General features: G+C 38.7%; 1 protein-coding gene across 9 annotated transcripts in view; it reads right to left on the bottom strand.

The window, feature by feature from the left end:
* Positions 1–17,144, bottom strand: part of LOC143294725 (dual specificity protein phosphatase CDC14AB-like) — a 53,615-nt gene extending 36,471 nt beyond the window's left edge. For all 9 annotated transcript variants that reach the window (XM_076606168.1, XM_076606162.1, XM_076606166.1 and 6 more), the window contains exons 1-10: positions 16,842–17,144; positions 13,612–13,702; positions 9,312–9,387; positions 8,240–8,332; positions 7,340–7,419; positions 5,169–5,235; positions 4,140–4,202; positions 3,259–3,346; positions 1,368–1,598; positions 337–475 (exon numbers count right to left, since the gene is read on the bottom strand). In XM_076606168.1, the coding sequence (XP_076462283.1) occupies positions 337–475; positions 1,368–1,598; positions 3,259–3,346; positions 4,140–4,202; positions 5,169–5,235; positions 7,340–7,419; positions 8,240–8,332; positions 9,312–9,387; positions 13,612–13,702; positions 16,842–16,890 (977 nt within the window). In that variant the 5' untranslated portion in view covers positions 16,891–17,144. The remainder of the gene's footprint in view (positions 1–336; positions 476–1,367; positions 1,599–3,258; positions 3,347–4,139; positions 4,203–5,168; positions 5,236–7,339; positions 7,420–8,239; positions 8,333–9,311; positions 9,388–13,611; positions 13,703–16,841) is intronic.
* Between the last annotated feature and the right edge of the window lie 1,843 nt (positions 17,145–18,987).

The raw sequence follows: 18,987 nt of genomic DNA, 5'->3' as shown, positions 1-18,987 counted from the left end.
TGACGCCTCCTTGAGCTACTGAAACTGAAACTCATATGTTTGCATATGTTTTTATATGTGTTTCTGTGCGCACCTGTGTTTGTGTGTGAGAGAGTATATGTACATGGGTGTTCGTATGCATTTCTGTTTGAATGCATTTGTGTAGATGCGTCTATATAAGAATGTGTGTGTTTGTGCGAGAAATAGTCAAGAGTTCATACACACACATAATCAAACAAACGTGTGTCAGCAATCACAGGCAGGCCACACACACACACATACATACACTCTCCCCCCCAACACACACACGTACATACACCCTCTCCCCCCACCCCCAAACACACACACAGTACTCACTCTTCCAGAAAGTTCTGCTGAGGTCCGATGACAGAGCCAGGGCGACAGATGCGGCACCATGCAATGGTCTCCGCGGCTGTGAACTTGTAGTGCTTCATCATGTAGCAGGCAATCAGGGTGCCCGTGCGACCCAGACCCGCTGTGCAAGGGAAGCAACCACAGCCCGTAAGGATAAGGACTGTACTGTTTGTGGTGTTTGTCAAGCTAGGATTACTGTTTGTGGTGTTTGTCAAGCTAGGATTACTGTTTGTGGTGTTTGTCAATCTAGGACTGTATTGTTTGTGGTGTTTGTCAACCTAGGATTGTACTGTTTATCAGCCTAGGAATGTACTATTTGTGGTGTTTGTCAACCTAGGATTACTGTTTGTGGTGTTTGTTAACTAGGATTGTACTGTTTGTGAACCTAGGATCGTGCTGTTTGTCAACCTAGGATTACTGTTTGTTGACTAGAATTGTACTGTTTGTCATGTTTGTTGACCTATGCCTGTACTGTTTGGCGTGCTTGTCAACATGGGATTGTATTGTTTGTTGTGTTTGTCAACCAATGATTTTATCATTTGTTGAGTTTGTTGACCCAGGAATGCACAGAAGGGGATCGAGGCACTAGCAGGTCTGTACATATGTTGACCTGGGAGATCAGAAAAATCTCCACCCTTTACCCACCAGGCGCCATCACCGAGATTCAAACCCGGGACCTTCATATTGAAAGTCCAACGCTTTAACCACTCAGCTACTGCGCCCATCATGTGTATGTTTGTCAACCCAGGACTGTAGGATTGTTTGTCCACCTCAGATTATTCTGTTTGTCATGTTTGTAGACCTATAATTGTACTGTATGTTTGTTGACCTAAGACTGTACTCTTTGTGATGTTTGTCAACCACATATTGTGCTGTTTGTCATGTTCGGCAACGTTGGTTTACAGCTCAATCTGCACAAAGAATGATTCATGGTTCCTCGGTCTCAAACATGTACACATGCAAAGTGCATGCACACACACACACACACACACACACACACACACACACACAACCTTTGCAGTGAACTGCCACGCCCCCATCGGTATTTTCCGACAGCTCCAGAAACTGACGGACAATGGCGTCGCTGGGCGTGCTCCCGTCAATGAAAAAGAGGTCATAGTGATCAAACCCTGCGTCCTTGAAGCGACGGGCATCGTAGATCTTCTTGTTCAGCCTGACAATGGCTCTCACGTTGTTCTTGCGGAAGTAATTGAAGTAAGCCTCAGGGGCGTGAAGGGGATACCCTGCACAGACAGCAAAATCAAAATAGAAAATAAAAACAGATATTTACTTTTACTTTAATCCTCTGCCTGTATTAGCTACCAGATATCTCCATTAAGGTCTATCTGGTGCTGTCGTGGTTGGCTTCCCCCAGGTACAGTCATTTTCCTTCAGTTTTTTTTCCAAATGTTCCAAACCAAGTCCCTTTTTTTTTTTCAAAATGTTCTAAACCAAGTTTCCTTTGGTCTGCCTTGCACTCTTTTTCCATCTGGTGTCAAGTGAAGGGTTACTGGAAGGGCAGCTGGTGGCATTCTAAGGACCTATCTTATCCAGTGCCATCTTCTCTACTTCTTATTGGCGATGCTTTGCATGAAGATTCTTTTCCAGACCTAAACCAATCAATAATAATTCAGTCCATAACTAAGGCACCTTTCCAAATAAAATATGCACAACTGCACAGTACAATGTAAAATGTATTGACAATTAAAACATGCATTTCAATACTAAAATGAAAAACATTCATAATCATACACAGACATCTAAGCAAAGACTTCAGTTTACTCAAACACTAACCTATATATACAAACACTAAAAATCATAACACTAAACAACACTCATCATACATCGCAATACCTAAATAACTATCATGAGCATTATTATGAGCATTTACGCCTAATCTTGAAAAATAAGCCATAGGCGTTTACAGATAGAACACATATGTAAATATCAAAGAGAAAAAACTGAACACAAGATACCAAACATCACTGAAAAGTATTCATCCCATATGTTTCGGTTTGAGCAGAGGGGATCCTAAGCATACGGGTATCAGAAGAAGAGCAGAGTTGGCGTGAGATCAGAAAGATACTGTGGATCAGAAGCCTCAATGGACTTGAAAAAAGAGAGACGACTTTGTAAATAATTCTTTCTTGTACTGGGAGCCAGTGTAAAGTATGAAGGAGAGGAGAGACGTGATCAAATTTACAGGAACGAAAGACAAGACGAGCAGCATAGTTCTGGACTTTCTGAAGCCTAGCAATGAGGTAGCTGGGTGGACCAACAAGTAGGGAATTACAATAATCCAGGCGGGACAGCACAAAGACACAGAGGAGAGTTTTAGTTGCATCTTCAGTCAGATGACGAATGGATGCAATTCTGCGAATAATGTACAAATCATATAAATAAAAACAATACCAAGTAAGATCAGAGTCCATAAAATGTGTTTTCCTGTTCTGTGCTTCCTATGCTTCCTGTTTTGTTTTTTAATTCAAACCCCATCCTTCATGGTTCCAAAATTGCTTCAGCCACTCAGTCATATTTCTCCCTTTTCCTCTCCTTGCTTTGTTTCTGAACGAAGCACAACAGTAGATGAAGATACGGCACAGCCTCATTGAACTCCCCCCCCCCCGTCCTACTCCCCTCTCTCTCAGCCTCCCTGAACCCCCCTCCCCCAGACCCCCTGTCCCACTCCCCTTTTTCTCTCTCTCTTGTGTGTGTTTGTATGTGTGTGTGTGTTGTGCATTGTGCATTCCTTCGTGTGCCTGTGTATGTGGTGTTGTGTTCTGCTGCGTCACGTCTGGAGATTCTAATTCTGTTTTTTCACTAACATGCACACTTACTGCGATGTTTATACTGTCAAGGCATTTAAATATCTCCTTAAAGCCATCACCATTCATCATAACATACCGTTTTCAACTTTTGACTTGGGGTGGGGGCCGCAGAAGGCGAGGAATTTGTTTGGCACAATCCAGTTGAAGTCTCCATTCTCCACTTTCTGCACACCACAACACAACATACACAGTATAGCATGCTCTACAACAAAGCAGTCAAACAGCTGTAAGGCAGCACCAGTGAAAGGCCACAAGATGTAAGGCAGCACCAATGTATACATAAACCACCAGCACCGGAACTGGAACTGCAGACAAAATTCGACAGAATAAAGGAAAGAAGAGCGGAAAGAAGACAAAAGAAAAGAAGAGGAATGACAGAAGGAAACAGAAATGTCGGTAGATAGGTGGGTATACATGCAGATCAACAGACTGAGAGAAAAAGAGGACCTATTCCATAAAAAAAAAAAAAAAAAAATTTTTTTTTTAAAGTTTCTCATGGTAAGCACAATTTGCAGAGGACAAGAATTTTCCGATTTCCATGAATTTCTAATCTCTGGTAATAAAGCACACATACATTTTTAAAAGCCTGTTTTACTCAAGAGTTTGATATATCCATTAAACATTTAAAAAAAAAAAAAAAGATAAGGCAAGGTCATAAACTGATATAATTTTTTTTTCAACAAGATATACTAAGAATCAAACAAACATGCTGTTTTACTGGCAGGAAATATTTATGAACATGCACACACACACACACACACACACACACACACGCATACACACACACACACACGCACACGCACCACATACACACGCACCACACATAAACACACACACACACTACATACAAGACTTCACAAATTAATATAATTCAAACTCCCAAACAAGCTACACCAAGTCTTAAAAACAGAAGCACCTAATATTTGCACATTAACATAAATACACACTTCAACTCACCTCATAATGCTCATACTCATCCACATCAAAGGTCTCAAAGTCAAAGAAGTTATTTGCATATGCCTGAAAGATATAACACAAACATGATCAAGAGATATTTTCTGTCAGACACATTTCTTCAAAGACTATAAATATCACTTCCAAGACCTGGTACACAATTTTGTTTTTAATGGTAAAGCTGACACAAAATGCAAAACTGCAGCCAACTATTTCAACAGTTACATGATCCACACACACATGTACGCGCGCACGCGCGCGCATGCACACACACACACACTCACTCTGAGTTTCTCTCTCTCTCTCTTTCTCTCATTCACACATTCGCTCTCTCATATATGACCAAAAATCAAAAACTTATTAGTAATAAATAAATAAATAAATATATATATATATATATATATAGAGAGAGAGAGAGAGAGAGAGAGAGAGAGAGAGAGAGAGAGAGATAATTGGAGAAATAGATAGACAGATAGACAGATATCATGTCTGCATTTAAAAATGAAACTTACAAAAAAAATCAAAACTTACTAGTATGTATGTTTTATGTGGCCTGAATATTTTAAGGTTCTTTCTGGGTTGTTTTTCTTTTTCTTTTTTTTTTCTTCTTTTTTTGTTGGGAGACTTCTTGCATTCTGTGTGCCTCTGCCACATTTGTATTGAAATAAACTCTTGGTCCAGTTGCCTCCAGACTTTCCACAGAGTGTCAAAACCATGGAGCACCTAATACCAATTATCATGGGTATGACAAGTAAGAGCTAAAGAACTATGTTTTGTGCCACTGTACATAAAAAAGGTGAACAAATATCAAATACTGAAATGCCAGTTATTGCTGGATTAATTGCAGGTCACAAGTTTCTGGCTAATCTGGAAAGTGAAGCCCAACACTCTATCAAATTCAATCTGCTTTTTTTGTGTCATAGTGACATAATTTTGTTGCACTACAGACAACTGGAACAAGTTTATTTCACAGACATGCTGTGTGGAAGAATAAAAGTAAAAAAAACAAACAAACAGAAAATGCCAGGGCACCTTGTCAAGCCCATGGAGACAGTCTAGAAGAGTGAGGTTGTAGGAGCAGGGTCCAAACGAGGCATCTCTGCAACAAACCAAACAGCACATTTTTTGTAAAATCTAAAATGTATTAAAAAATTTTTTTTTTTAATAATAAAACAACAATGAAAACAAGAGAGGCAAGGCCTTCAAGACTCACTTGTGATAAATTAAGTCCCCTAGCATTAATTACAGAGTAATTTCCCTTTTTTACTAACTGCACCAAAACGTTTGCAAAATAAATAAAAATTCCACGCTTAGCAAAAGAAGTTCCTGTTTGAACAAAAAATGATAATAATGACTCCTCTTCTTGTTGTGTCAGAATAAGAGGTCAAAGTGCCAAGTTTACAGAATACAAAAAATATAAATATAACAGTAAATGCATTTTGCATATAATTAGGCTTCTTTTTCATTTTGTTGTGCCCGTCCCAGAGGTGCAATATTGTTTTAAACAAGATGACTGGAAAGAACTGAATTTTTCCTATTTCTATGCCAAATTTGGTGTCAACTGACAAAGTATTTGCAGAGAAAATGTCAATGTTAAGGTTTACCACGGACACACAGACACACACACACACAGACAACCGAACACCGGGTTAAAACATACTCACTTTGTTTACACAAGTGAGTCAAAAATCTCACTGGCCAATGTCACTTGCTATGTTATATTGATTCTTCTGCATATTCATTCCACAGCATATATTTCCTCCTACTTTTCTTATACAGAACACTAACACATACATGCACACATGCACACACACACACACACTCACATACACACAATATTACTGTACAAGCTGTCCGAAAGCTATCAAAACAGCAATTTAATTTCACACGCTCAGCTTTATTCCCTCTCTCTCTGTCCCATTATGTTCTCGTGCATTATTTGATACAGCCCCCTTCAATGGCACACACACACACACACACACACACTACCAGTCTGTGATCAATGAAATGAAAGTAACAGCTTGCTCTTATTTTGTTTATCTTCTCAGGAATGTGGCCTATGCACAAACTGACTGAGGCACAAGCTGGTGTTCAATATTATACACACACACAGTGACACACACACACACACACAGAGTGATATATATATATATATATACACACACACACACACACAGAGCTAAAATACACTGCTCACTGTATTTATATATATATATACACACACACACACACAGAGCTAAAATACACTCTGCTCACTATACACACACACACACACACATACACAGCTAAAATACACTCTGCTCACTTGCCTAGCAAATGCAAGCTCTGCATCATGAGATTTCGGCTGCAATGTCTAACCTTCTTTTCAAGTTCATATAAAAATAAGAAGGCAGCAACAACATTTTTTTTTTTTTTTTTTTAATAATAGTGTTCTGTTGGTGTTACTAAAGTATGTTTTCTAGTAATTTCAGCATTCAATTGATTTTACCAGGATCGATCACAGAGAACATTATCTAGTGAATGCCGAGATGGTCAAGTCATAAATCAGGAAGCTTTGGGTGTTTATATTTGAGATGATATTCATATTCTGCAACTGATAAAATGACTGTGGAAGGAAAAATGAGATAAGACATATGCATATCATTATGTCTGAATTCTTAAAACTATTTAACAAAGCAAAACATATCTTTTGTAAAGACCTGAAAATTCATCTAATAATTTCCAGCTAGCTCTGGTTTTTCTGCCATGTTTATGAAATCAGCAAAGTTGTTACAGTTCTGGTCAAACAAAACATCCCAATCTCATCACAACACAAAATGTTTTCAATGTGCACTGATGATGCAGTGATGAGAATTAGGATGATTACTGTGATAAACACCTCACATCTTTTAGACACTCTCACTTTTGATGAATGAATTCATGACACTCAACAGTCTCAAAGTATCATAACCACTCCCAATGCTTAGTACTGTGCTTTATAGAAATGATATGTCCATCAACACATTAATTATTTTATTTATCTTTTTTATTTTTTTAAGAAAGAAGCGATCTATTCATGCTTTATACAGGTTTTAAAAACTAAATAGATGCTTTGTATAAAAACTCAGTTTAAATGGTGTCCATTTATGAACTGTTACGCGTGCGCACACACACACACACACACACACATGCACGCACACGCACACACACACACATACACACACCTGAAAGGCAGGAACGGAGGGTTGGATCCTGCCACCAATGGCTTGTACGCTTCCTCTGGTGTCTTTTTTAAGTAGATGATCTGACAACAAGCAAACCCTACATACACATCTGTTAGAGTGGCTGTTGAGCAGACCCCAAAATTCAAGGCCCAAACAAACAGACCCATTCCCAAACATCCAACAAAAACCCTTCAACCACTAAGGTCACTCAACTCATCTTCACATCACAAAGAAAAGCAGTGTAGACTGCACAGACAGGTACAGGTGAAGGGGTTAACAGGCACAAACTTGGTAAATACATATAATATACTTCTTTGCATGTCTTCATGTGCTGCTGCATGCCATCATACACTTCTGAATGTTTTGTTTCATGGTAGGCACTTGAAGCCAACTGTATGGGTATGGGGATTACTGTGAACCATTATCAAACAAGAGGTCAGATTTAAGAAGGTAGAAACATTAGAGAGAAGTTTTGAAAAGAAGCTGTTCAATGCACACCATCTCCAAATGTTTGTAACAGAAAAAACCAGCATATGACACCCAGGGAATAGGGTTATCATTTACAATGTAAAATCAACCCTCAGCAACCCCAAAGGCATGACAGTGACACTGTAACAAATGTGAATAGCAGCTAGAACCTTAAGGACAACAAACAAAATGCATACTTTTCAATGTTTACTTATCATGAATAATCAGGTGAAGACGTGCAACATGACTGTACACCTTCGGTCCACACTGTAACTGACAAAACAATGAACACCACAATGGGACAGACTGGACACACAGCAATCAGAATCACAAGCCACAATTGTCCTTTCCTTCAGATCTTTTACAATGGCCCGTCTTCAACTTCAGACCTTTAAATCATTACATTACAGTCAATCAGTGATCAATACTCACGGAGTACGATGCTATAAGGAAAGCTGCATTGGCTCTCTTCCGAGCATCAAAGCTGGTGTAATGTACAAGTCGTTTTTTCGCCAGCGAAAATGACTGAAAATAACAATAAACCACAAGTGTGTTAGTGTGTATGCACAAACTGGCATGCATGCATGCATGCACATGCGTGCGTGCGTGTGTGTGTGTGTGTGTGTGTTTGTGTGTGTGTGTGTGTGTGCGCACCCTTGTGGATGTTTAACAGTCTATATTATTCCTAAGTTTGAAATCAAAAGTGTTCAGTCAAGGTGTGTACGTCATGCGAAACCTATTCAAATCTCATATTGAAACGAAACGAGATGAAATTCTATTTTAACAGGGTAATGAGGTAAGCAAATACATATGCTTTTTTCCACCCAACCCTGGGCATATTAAAAACTTTTTTTTTTTTAAAACCATGCACAAAATGCAAATATTAAGTGTAAGAAAAAATCTAAGTACTAGATCAAGAAAAAAAAAAGGGGGTGGGGGGTGCGGGGGGGGGGGGGGGGAGGGGTAAGATACATCCATAGACCACTAACAAGATTTTATACACACACACACTCATGCACTCAGGGGGCCGGGCGGGGGGTTGGGGGGGGGGGGGAATTGGAAAGGAAGAGAAGGAAAAAAAAAAAGTCAGGCATCATATACTACTCACACACAAACAAGGACATCAATCAGTAAGACAGCCAAACACTTTTAAAAAAATAATAATGATTTTTTTTTTTTTTTTAAATAGTAAAAGTGTGTAAACTAATTATTTACTATGCAGTCCCTATTCAAAACTCATACAGGTGGTAATCAAGAAGATGTGTGAATTATGAGGAATCTCTTCAAAACTGATAGGTATCAGCAAAGGTGTGTAAATTAGGCTGCACCTATTCAAATTTGATACATACTGTAATCCTTTGATCCCAACTGGACTGAAGGGCAATTTTATATTCACTCGGTGATTCTCCTCTTAATCTCATGGGCACAAATTCACTCCTGGGCTGCATCGCGCGCAAGAGAGAGAGGTAAAAGAAATGGAATGCACATGGTGAAGTTCTCTCACCTTTAACTTTTTGTTCACTTTGCAGCAGTACCGGTACAAGTTTCCCAGGTTCAAGGGTCCAAAGTCTGCATAAAAGCTGTAATGAGACAAAATACATGCATTTATTATCTATAAGAAGTTAAGATGTGAAAACAACATATATGGCATACATAAATTAAAACAGACAAAAGCAGGCATACAATTATATTCGTAAATGCTGTGATTTTACAAACATTTTCATAGGGTGTATGATCATATTACTTTGCATTACTATTACTTAATTCCCATTCAAGGATCAGATGACAGAAATGCTATTGCTAGTTTGCTTAAAAATATTATCCTTACAATCATATTTACAACATACACATGTGTACACAGAAAAATGTGTATGGGCATCCAAAACAGAATTTTAATATTTATGAAAATCTCAAAAAGCAAGAGCACACAGCCTGTGATTCACTGAATAAGAACATTCTTTTTTTTAACCCTTTGAATTTCCAAGGATGGAAATTTCAGTCCCATTCTGGTGTGCAAAAAAAAGCCCCAGTGGGGCCCAAAGTGAAACGGAAATTTCTGTCCACGTCATCGTACAAATTTTCCAATCGCAAAATCATTAAATTCCTGTGAAATCGGATTGTGTGTTAATTTTCCTTTCAGAAAAGTAAAGATTACAAATTTTTATACTTTCTTTTAGTAGCTTGCATGCTAGATTTTATTATTATTTTTTAATTATTACCGTGATCAAAACATTTCTTGGCAAATAGTGGTCACTGAGCCTAAGATAGGCTTGGCACTGAAAGGGCTACCCTATTTAACCCTTGTTTACAGCCTCAGCAGGTTTTCTGGACTAATGTAGAAAAATGCAGAAAACATTCTGTACTCGACTGATTTTTGCCTCAAGAGTCAAAATTGACATGTGTAAGACACTGTAGAAGTTACTTCTCTTTGCCTGTGGTTTATGCATGTACGTAGAATGTGGAACCCATTTTTATTAATGAAACAAAAAAATGAGACAAAAGTTAAAAAGATCACACACACACACACACACACACACACACACACTAAAACTGCACAGAAACCAAGGGAAGGAAGGATGACACGAGGAATAAGAAAAAGGGAGGAAAATACAGCAGGATGGTCATGTCACACAAAGAGGTGGTTTATAATGCTGAACTTCCTCAAGGCTAAGTATACGTGCAAAAGCGCATGAATACCAAAGTCATGAGAAAGAACAGTGAAAATGATTCTGCTAGTTCAAAATAGCACATGATTTGACAGGCTGCATTTCTTCCCACGCACAAATACGCACACACACTCTTCTGAGAGTGCTTTATCTCTGTCTGTCTCTCCTTGTCATACATGTATAATTAATACATACATCATAAACTACATACCAGTACAAATTGTTTACATGCATTCATACACCTTCACATACATCTACACATGCACTTTACAGACCAACTTCAACCACTTCCTTACGCACACATGTATGCGCACACTCACACACACACACACACATACAAACACTCACACAAATGCATGTAAGAAATGCACACCAGCACAAACACCTACCAAATACACACAAGTACATGACTGCAGCCACTACAACACACACACACACACACTGACATGCATGCACACACACGCACACACACATACACACACACTCACACACATTCACTCACTCACTTTCTCTTCCTATCTATCTCTTGTCAGATGCAATAAATAAGTCATTTCCAACCATACTATTTCTTTAAAGTGTTATATATATATATATATATATATATATATATATACACACACACATCTACACAACACACACAGACTATCAAACTGCACAGCTGACTGGTCAATTCCAGCCACTCCACTCCTTGATCTCAAACTCAAGAGACACAAGGGCTGAATCACCTGTATTCACACTTAGTTTCAGGTGTAAATTTTTCCCAAGGTTCCCAAACACCCCACCACCACTCCAGCCACACAAAGCCATCAATGAAGCTTCCCCACAGCCCACAAAGCCAGCTGGGGTATTGGGAAAAGGGGCATGGCCCCTGGACACTTCTGACATTGTCAAGTGGAGAGGTGGATGTGGCAACTATTGTGTGCCTGGGGAAGGGAAGTGAGGGGGGACATTATACAATTTTATTCTCAAACAGAAACACCCAACCAGGCAGCACACTCAGACTTCAAAAGTCCAATGCTGTCAGACTTGTCAGGGCTGACTGAATAGCTCAGTTAAAGGCCAGACAATGGGCTGTTAAAAACAGGGATTGGGGCCAGGCTGCAGGCAAAGCCAAAGGAGGGTTCCCAAACTGGAGAAAGGACTGCAAATATTTCCACTGGTGATTAATGTGGCATCAGAGGACCCCCTCCATTGGTGGGGGTTCCAGAAGTCAGGGACTATTTACTTTACTAATTAGCACAGTTTGCCAGTTTCATTCAGGTGAACATACCCACCTCAGATGACTTGGCTACCACAGATAGCCCAAGAAAGTTGGGGGTGGGGACCTATCTAATTTGACACCATTGCCAACAGAGTGACAGTAAACTGAGCTCCTTTAAAGAATTCTTGACTGTCCAATAGTCTTATAGTCAAAATAATAATCACATGATCTAAAAATAAACACACAACTCAGTCCAATATCATTAAAAAAAATAAATACAATTACTGGCAGTGCAGACAAATCAACGAAAGAAGGGTGCACTTTAAATATGTTCAAACAGAAAAGGAATTACAGGAATACACTGACACTGATTAAGTTCATACTTTTTTCTTTTTTTTGTACGCTTACAGTTGACTTCATCAAGTTTTTGAGCCTTATTTAAGTTATTAATATTATCATTATCAGTGGTAGTTCTCTTTTATGTATTTATCAATTATTTATTTATCTATTTACTTATTTCTTTCTATTTTATTTATTTATTCATTCATTCATTTATTTCTTGTTTGTTTTGTTCTGTTATTTTATTTTATTTTATCATTTTACTTTATTGTATTTATTTGTTTATTTATTTATTTATCTATGTATCATTATTTTTTAATTTTTCTCAAGGCCTGACTAAGCGCGTTGGGTTACGCTGCTGGTCAGGCATCTGCTTGGCGGATGTGGTGTAGAGCATATGGATTTGTCCGAACGCAGTGACGCCTCCTTGAGCTACTGATACTGATACTGATCATACTTGTCCATTTCATGGTGATGATGAGTTGCTCTGTACACTGTGTGCATCTTTCTAATTCTATTCACATGTGAACAGACACACTCACGCACACAAAGAGACTCCCAAGCCCATCCCCTAGTAAAGTACATTTCCCATCATACTGCTACCCTTGTAAACATATCTTTAGTTTTGCTCAGGATTTTGTATTTCACATACACACACACACTGAGTGTCATAAGAAAAAGCATACCCCAACCTCCTTCCCCTGCCCACCCACCCCCACCCCTCCCAAAAAAAGAAAAATCAGTGGCTCTGCTTAACACAATGGCTCTGCAGAGATATATATATACTATATATCTTAAGTTTGTGCAAAATCAGCTGAAGAAGGCACGTTCACCTAAGTTTCACTATAGTTTCAACCAGCAATTAATACTGCTCACAGAAATAATATCAAATTAAGCATTCTATGGCAATATCTGCTGTTTTTTTTGCCAGAGGCAAGGAGCAACAAGGCCATAGCCAACCAATCAAAACCACTGGATTTTAAACCATCAAGTGCTCTGACTGCTGCTGACTAACTCGTCACTAGCTTTATGGTTGCTTTTATCAGACTGCTATGAAGTCACTGCTCTGCAGTTTGTGCCAGTTTGTTCAGTAAGGGAATCACACTGTCTGAATTAAAGGAATGTGCTATACAAATGCCATTAAAATGATAAATCATTAATATGTTATTAATGCTGCGCACTGTTGAAAGAACAAATTCAAACTTTGCCGATTAAGAAAATGGGTTTGCAAAACTCTGGATGGTAGACAGACAGAGAACCAGATCTGCTCCTATAAAAACAGCAGCAGTGGGGAAGAGTGAGTGAGGGTTAACAAATCAACAGTAAAGTAGACCAATAAATGTCAACACAAAAGTTCTCTCTCTCTCTCTCTCTCTCGCACACACACACACACAGTGCTTTACATAAACAAAGACATTTTTATACATATGAGGCAGACTTTAGATAAGGCTGACAAATCTACCTATAGACACACTCACTCAGAGTCAGAGACAGAGACATGAACAAGCATACACACAGTATATATAGAAACAAAAAGGTTCATAAAATATACATGATAACATGTACAAGACTCTGGACAAGGCTGACTCCCCACTTACTTCTCATACACCAGCTCATCATCAGTGCAGAAATAATGAGTGTGTGCGGTGGACTTCGGGCGTGTTCGAAGAGTGGCAAAATACAGGCGATCTGCACAGATTAATATTACAAAATTATTTGAATTCATAATTAATTTAAGAACATTATTTCTAACAAGTGAACGAAGCTGGTATCATAAAATTCATATAACACTAATAACAGCTTCTGAAATGTGAGAACCACCAGATCACATATAGACAAAAGTACAGTAGTATTGTACATGCTCTTGTGTCGTACTACTTAATATGACATTTTTATGTTTCAGTAGTGTCAGTGGGATATGTGTATGTGCATGAATGTATACATGTGTGAGTCAGTGGGTTGTGTGTGTGATTGTGTGATTGTGTGTGTGTGTGTGTGTGTGTGTGTGTGTGTGTGTGTGTGTGTGAATGAGAGAGAGTGTGTGTGTGTGTATGTGTGTTTTGATTCACAGGTGGAAACTTGGGTTGGATTTTATTGCTCACAACAGGAATGTAAATTATCTACAGGGTTGTTCACAAATTTCTTCTAAGATAAAAGGACAGTTGCAATATTTCAGCGTTTCATATTATAATCCTTAGTATTTTACTTTTAAAAAAATCCAATCAATACAACTGCAAGGACATGTGTGCTTAGGTTTGAACCCCAAGAGTTTGACCTTACTTCTTTTCAAAGCAACAGCATGTGGTCTGGGACAGGCTGTACAAGGCGATGCAAGATAGACAATACATGACAACACTAAATGTATAGTATATTATATAACAAACTGTCCATTTCTGCACTGTCTCTTATCTTCTATCTGTGGAGAAAAATGTCTGAACAAAGCTTTCGTTTAATTTCACCAAAAACAAAGACAGCAGCTGTTTTTAATCCCATGGGGCCAGGTGGGGGTCTTTCATTCTTAAATTTTCAAACACAAGGAAACTGTTCAAATCTTCAGTGAATCAAAGACCTATAAAATTATATGTATCATAAAACATTTGTTTTTCATGCCTTCTTGAAAAGGCAAGATGCATATCATGTATTACATGTGCCTCATTAGAAATTAGAATTTAAATGATCTTAAGTTATATGATTATATCATATGTCTGTTACTTTTTTTTTTTTAAATCTACTATCTAGTTTCAAATACTGTTAAGTTAAAAATATACCATAAGATTAAGAAATAACATAAAACAGAAGCACCCCTTGTTCACACTGACTGAGGCCAGTCTGAAGTCAGACATAGTTGGCTGTATTGGGCAAATGCCCAATACAAATGAACCCTTCACTGGCTTCAGTCACCCTTGCCTGACCTAAAATTACCTCAACAGTACAACTTTATAACAGTATATTCCACAGTTTCGGTAACTGACATGCCTAGTACTTACCTATTAAATCACTACCTCCTCATATATTCCTCTGTCAGATCCTAAACCCATACCATTATTTGAACAGCTTTATGTTTATAAGAAGTTATACATATATACCTTAATCATACAAATATAGGCTTTGACAGCCTTTCATATGTTGTTTGAAGTACTGAATTTTAACAGTGAACGACATACCAACTCATAATACTAAGAATAGTGTGTGCCACAAATGTCTAGCTAGCTCACAAGAAATTCTTAAAGACATAAGTCCGAAACACTTTATCCCAAAAATCATCCGACAAATTTCTGAAAAGGTTCTATGTGTTCCTGCAGTGGATAGTTCTGTTGTTAAATGAGGGAATGTTCTCTTCAAATTATTACTTTGTGAAAATTTTGGTGAATAAATCTGAAATGAGGGAATCAATGTTCCATACAATTTTAATTCTGTTGAAGTGTTCGTACATAAATTTGTGATGAAATTATAGCACCCAAATCAGTTTTCACAAATAGCTTTTTTGAAATTGAAGATGTTCTCTTCTTATTAGACTGTTTATTGACTACAAGGTAAAGTAGGCATTCATATCAGAACGCATACACAGAGACGAACACACACACACACACATACACACACAAAGGATGTGGGGGTGGACATAAAGAGGTGGTGGGTATTGAGTGAGAGAGACTTCTAAATAATGGAGGAAGCTAATGACGGAGTTGCTGAGTGTTGGGTGGAGAAGTCAATCACTCAATGTCCCCAGAAATGGAACTGTGAAAGCATTTAATGAGAACAAATTATTTACAATGTTTGCATCACAGTGGCTCTGAAGGATGTTGAATGTTTCATTATGTATCTCACCCCTTATTCTTCTAATGTTCTATAAATTCATTGGAATATGATTGGTGAATTCAAAATTTTCAATTTGTCTTTATTAAGTTTATACCAACATTTTGTTTCCCCTGAACTCTGTTTCTATTCCCATCACATTTTGCTTGGTGAATACACTTGCAGGAAGTATTTTAGTGTTTGAGTCATCATGATAAAGGAGTCAATCAAAAAACCTGAAAAAGCACCACTTTACTGTGTGGTGGTTTTCTTTTGTTGTTGTTTTTTTTGTTTTTGTTGTTGTTGTTGTTGTTATCTATTGTTATTTCTATAAATCAATGTGGTAATCAGGGGAGGGTGTGCCAATTACTCATGCATTTGTTTTCATTTCACTTTGTTACTTATTGGCGAGCATTTGAATAAGCTGAAAGGGGATTTCCAGTTTTAACTGTTTGAAGTAGGCAATACACTATACAGTCTTTTAAATTTGAATAACTTGTATAAAGACATAAGTTATATGTTTAAGTAAGAGTTTGTGAAATATACTACTTTCACTTGTGACAATATACCAATATAATAGTTAATACTTACTTGTGACAATGTACCAAACACAACTAATGTACATCTTCATACCCCCAACCTCCCCCCCCCCCCCCTTAAAAAAGATAAAATGATTTTTAAAAAAAATCAATTATGAGAGGTCAGTAACCCGCTATCACACTTCGTTAAAGTTAGAACACGAAAAATGCATGATGAATCATCATTAAAACAAGATGGGGTAGATAAAACAGTGATACAGTCTCAAAAAAAAAGTCCAAAATGCCATGAAAATAATCTTAGATGCCACATTGTGGACTCTTACGCCGTACTGTGCAAGTTGCCTTGAGCGTCTACTTTGCAACGCTGCGGTACTGCTCTCATTGCCTAGGCTGTCTGTAACCTAACGACCCGAAAGACAAAACATAGCGAAACTAGGTCAAGTTGTAAATACATGGATTATGAACAAAAGGAGCAGGAACATGCAGTCGTATGTTACCTTTGATAAACTCAGATGCGCTTCCAATAATTTCGTGCTCATCTGCCATAATTTTGAAGTCTTTCAGGAGCGGAAAATAAAAAGAGGAAGAGATCGGCTGCTAGTCAGACCGCCCTGCGATGAGGTCTTTCTGTCCCCAGTCACAGTGGCTTCGGACACGCTGCCAACAAAATCAGTCCTCACGCCCTCACAGCTGCTGCCCTTGAGGTTAGAACAGATGATATAAGAAAACTAAAGCACCACAGACTGAGCACAAAGTTGTTCACAGAAACTATGTTATGTGGTTGAGGGCAGCCATGTTTGAATGAGAGGAAACGAAGACTAGATGCACGTGATATGGATGGGCCAATGGGAGATGCCGTATTACATGTCGTCATGACAATTTGAACTTCGACCAATGGACAAGTGTATTTTCTGGTACAGCTGGACGTTCAAACGTCACTGATGATTGTAAACAAAGGCACATGCACGTACACGAACACGTGTAGTCCAAACCTGTTTGATAGAAAACAAATTTAAAAAAAAAAGATGCACACATGCAAACACACACAGATACACAAATGCATGCCTGCACCACCACGCACTTTCGTTCGAATATGTGCGTGAACTCAACCCATTCGTAAAACCCATCAGAGGAATTATGGACACGAAAAACTAAACAAAACAAACAAAAAGTAAAAGCAATAAGTTGTGAGCACATGCAGGATATTCCACAAGACATAGTTATGAATTGCGAACTTTAAAGTACTCATATATAAATGTGTGTGTGTGTGTGTGTGTGTGTGTGTGTGTGTGTGTGTTGCCAGTTCTGGCTGGAAATAACTCTGTGGCAACAGAGGACTCGGCGTCAGTTTTAAATATTGTGTTGCCAATGCCCTCCGGCCAATGATTCGAAGACTGGGAGTTAACTGTCACAAGTAGGCGAGATCTCAAGTCAGAGTACGCACTACAATTGTCCAGAAAATGCAGTTCATCCTCAAAAACTCCACGTGCATTACATAGCCGGTCTTTCCTAGTTAAGTTGTAGTGACGTCCTCGCTCAGTTTCAAATTCATGTACACTTATTCGCAACTTGATGAACATATGCTTCTCTATTTTTAGTATTTTTGCAGCTGATCAGGTAAAGTTGTAATGTATAAGTGTTTGTAATTTTTGCAATTTTACAATAAAAGAGCCTTGAAATGTTCCCGTTCTTTGTTCCAAAATTGAACATAGTTATCCGTAGTTTATTCATGACAGAATTTTTTTTAGTCGCTTACTGTTTAGTGTGCCTTGGTTCTCCCACACGTGGGAGAATCCAATTGAAACCAGTATCTTTTTGATAAAATCAAGCCAAGGAACTTTTTCTAATGAATTCATCGATAATTCATATCATCATATGCTTGCTTCAAATCAGTAGTGAACAATCTTCTTTCGCCGGATGATATAACCTGACCGTGACACTGCGGCCAGAGAAATGGGGTATCTGCCAAACTCTGCCAGGACTGGTAACTTAATTGACCTTTTGTGTACCTCCAGTAAGCTCCTACAGAAGTTGACATGTGCATTTTCTGATGGGCATTTTATTGTGCCGCGCAGACGGAGATAAAGGCATTAAATTAGTGTGTGTGTGTGTGTGTGTGTGTGTGTGTGTGTGTGTGTGTGTGTGTGTGTGTGTAACGGTGTATCGTTGGCTGCACATAATATATTGCCCAGGGATATCGAAAAGATAAAATCTCCCGGCACCCTTCACTGCCACCAGGTGCGCCCTGCGAAACAGGAATCGAACTCAGGGAGCTCGGGCGAGAATCCCGAGTTGGCTGTTTAAGTTAGTTCTGAGGGGGCTTGGGGGGGTAGTGGGGGGGGATGGGTGTTGTTTGGAGCTGGTCAGAGGTTTGTCCTGTTGAATGGAATGTCGTATTGCAGGGGGTGGGCCTTTCTAGTTGTGTGGCTGAGGCGGCTGACAGAGGGGAAGGTGTTTGGAATCATTAACATGTGCGAGGCTGTTGTGCACCTTGTAAAACATGGTGAGTCTCGCACGCCTCCGTCTGGCTTGCAGCGTTGGCCATTCCAAGTCAAGGAGCATGACGTCCACACTGGAGGTTTGGCGGAAGCTGTGTGAGACCCAGCGAGCTGCTTTACGTGACGTTGCACCTTTTCAATATGA

This window comes from Babylonia areolata, chromosome 20 (genome assembly GCF_041734735.1).
Source record: "Babylonia areolata isolate BAREFJ2019XMU chromosome 20, ASM4173473v1, whole genome shotgun sequence".
Taxonomy (NCBI): domain Eukaryota; kingdom Metazoa; phylum Mollusca; class Gastropoda; order Neogastropoda; family Buccinidae; genus Babylonia; species Babylonia areolata.
The sequence above is the reverse complement of the archived record's forward strand: the minus strand, read 5'-3'. Positions and strand labels throughout refer to the sequence as shown.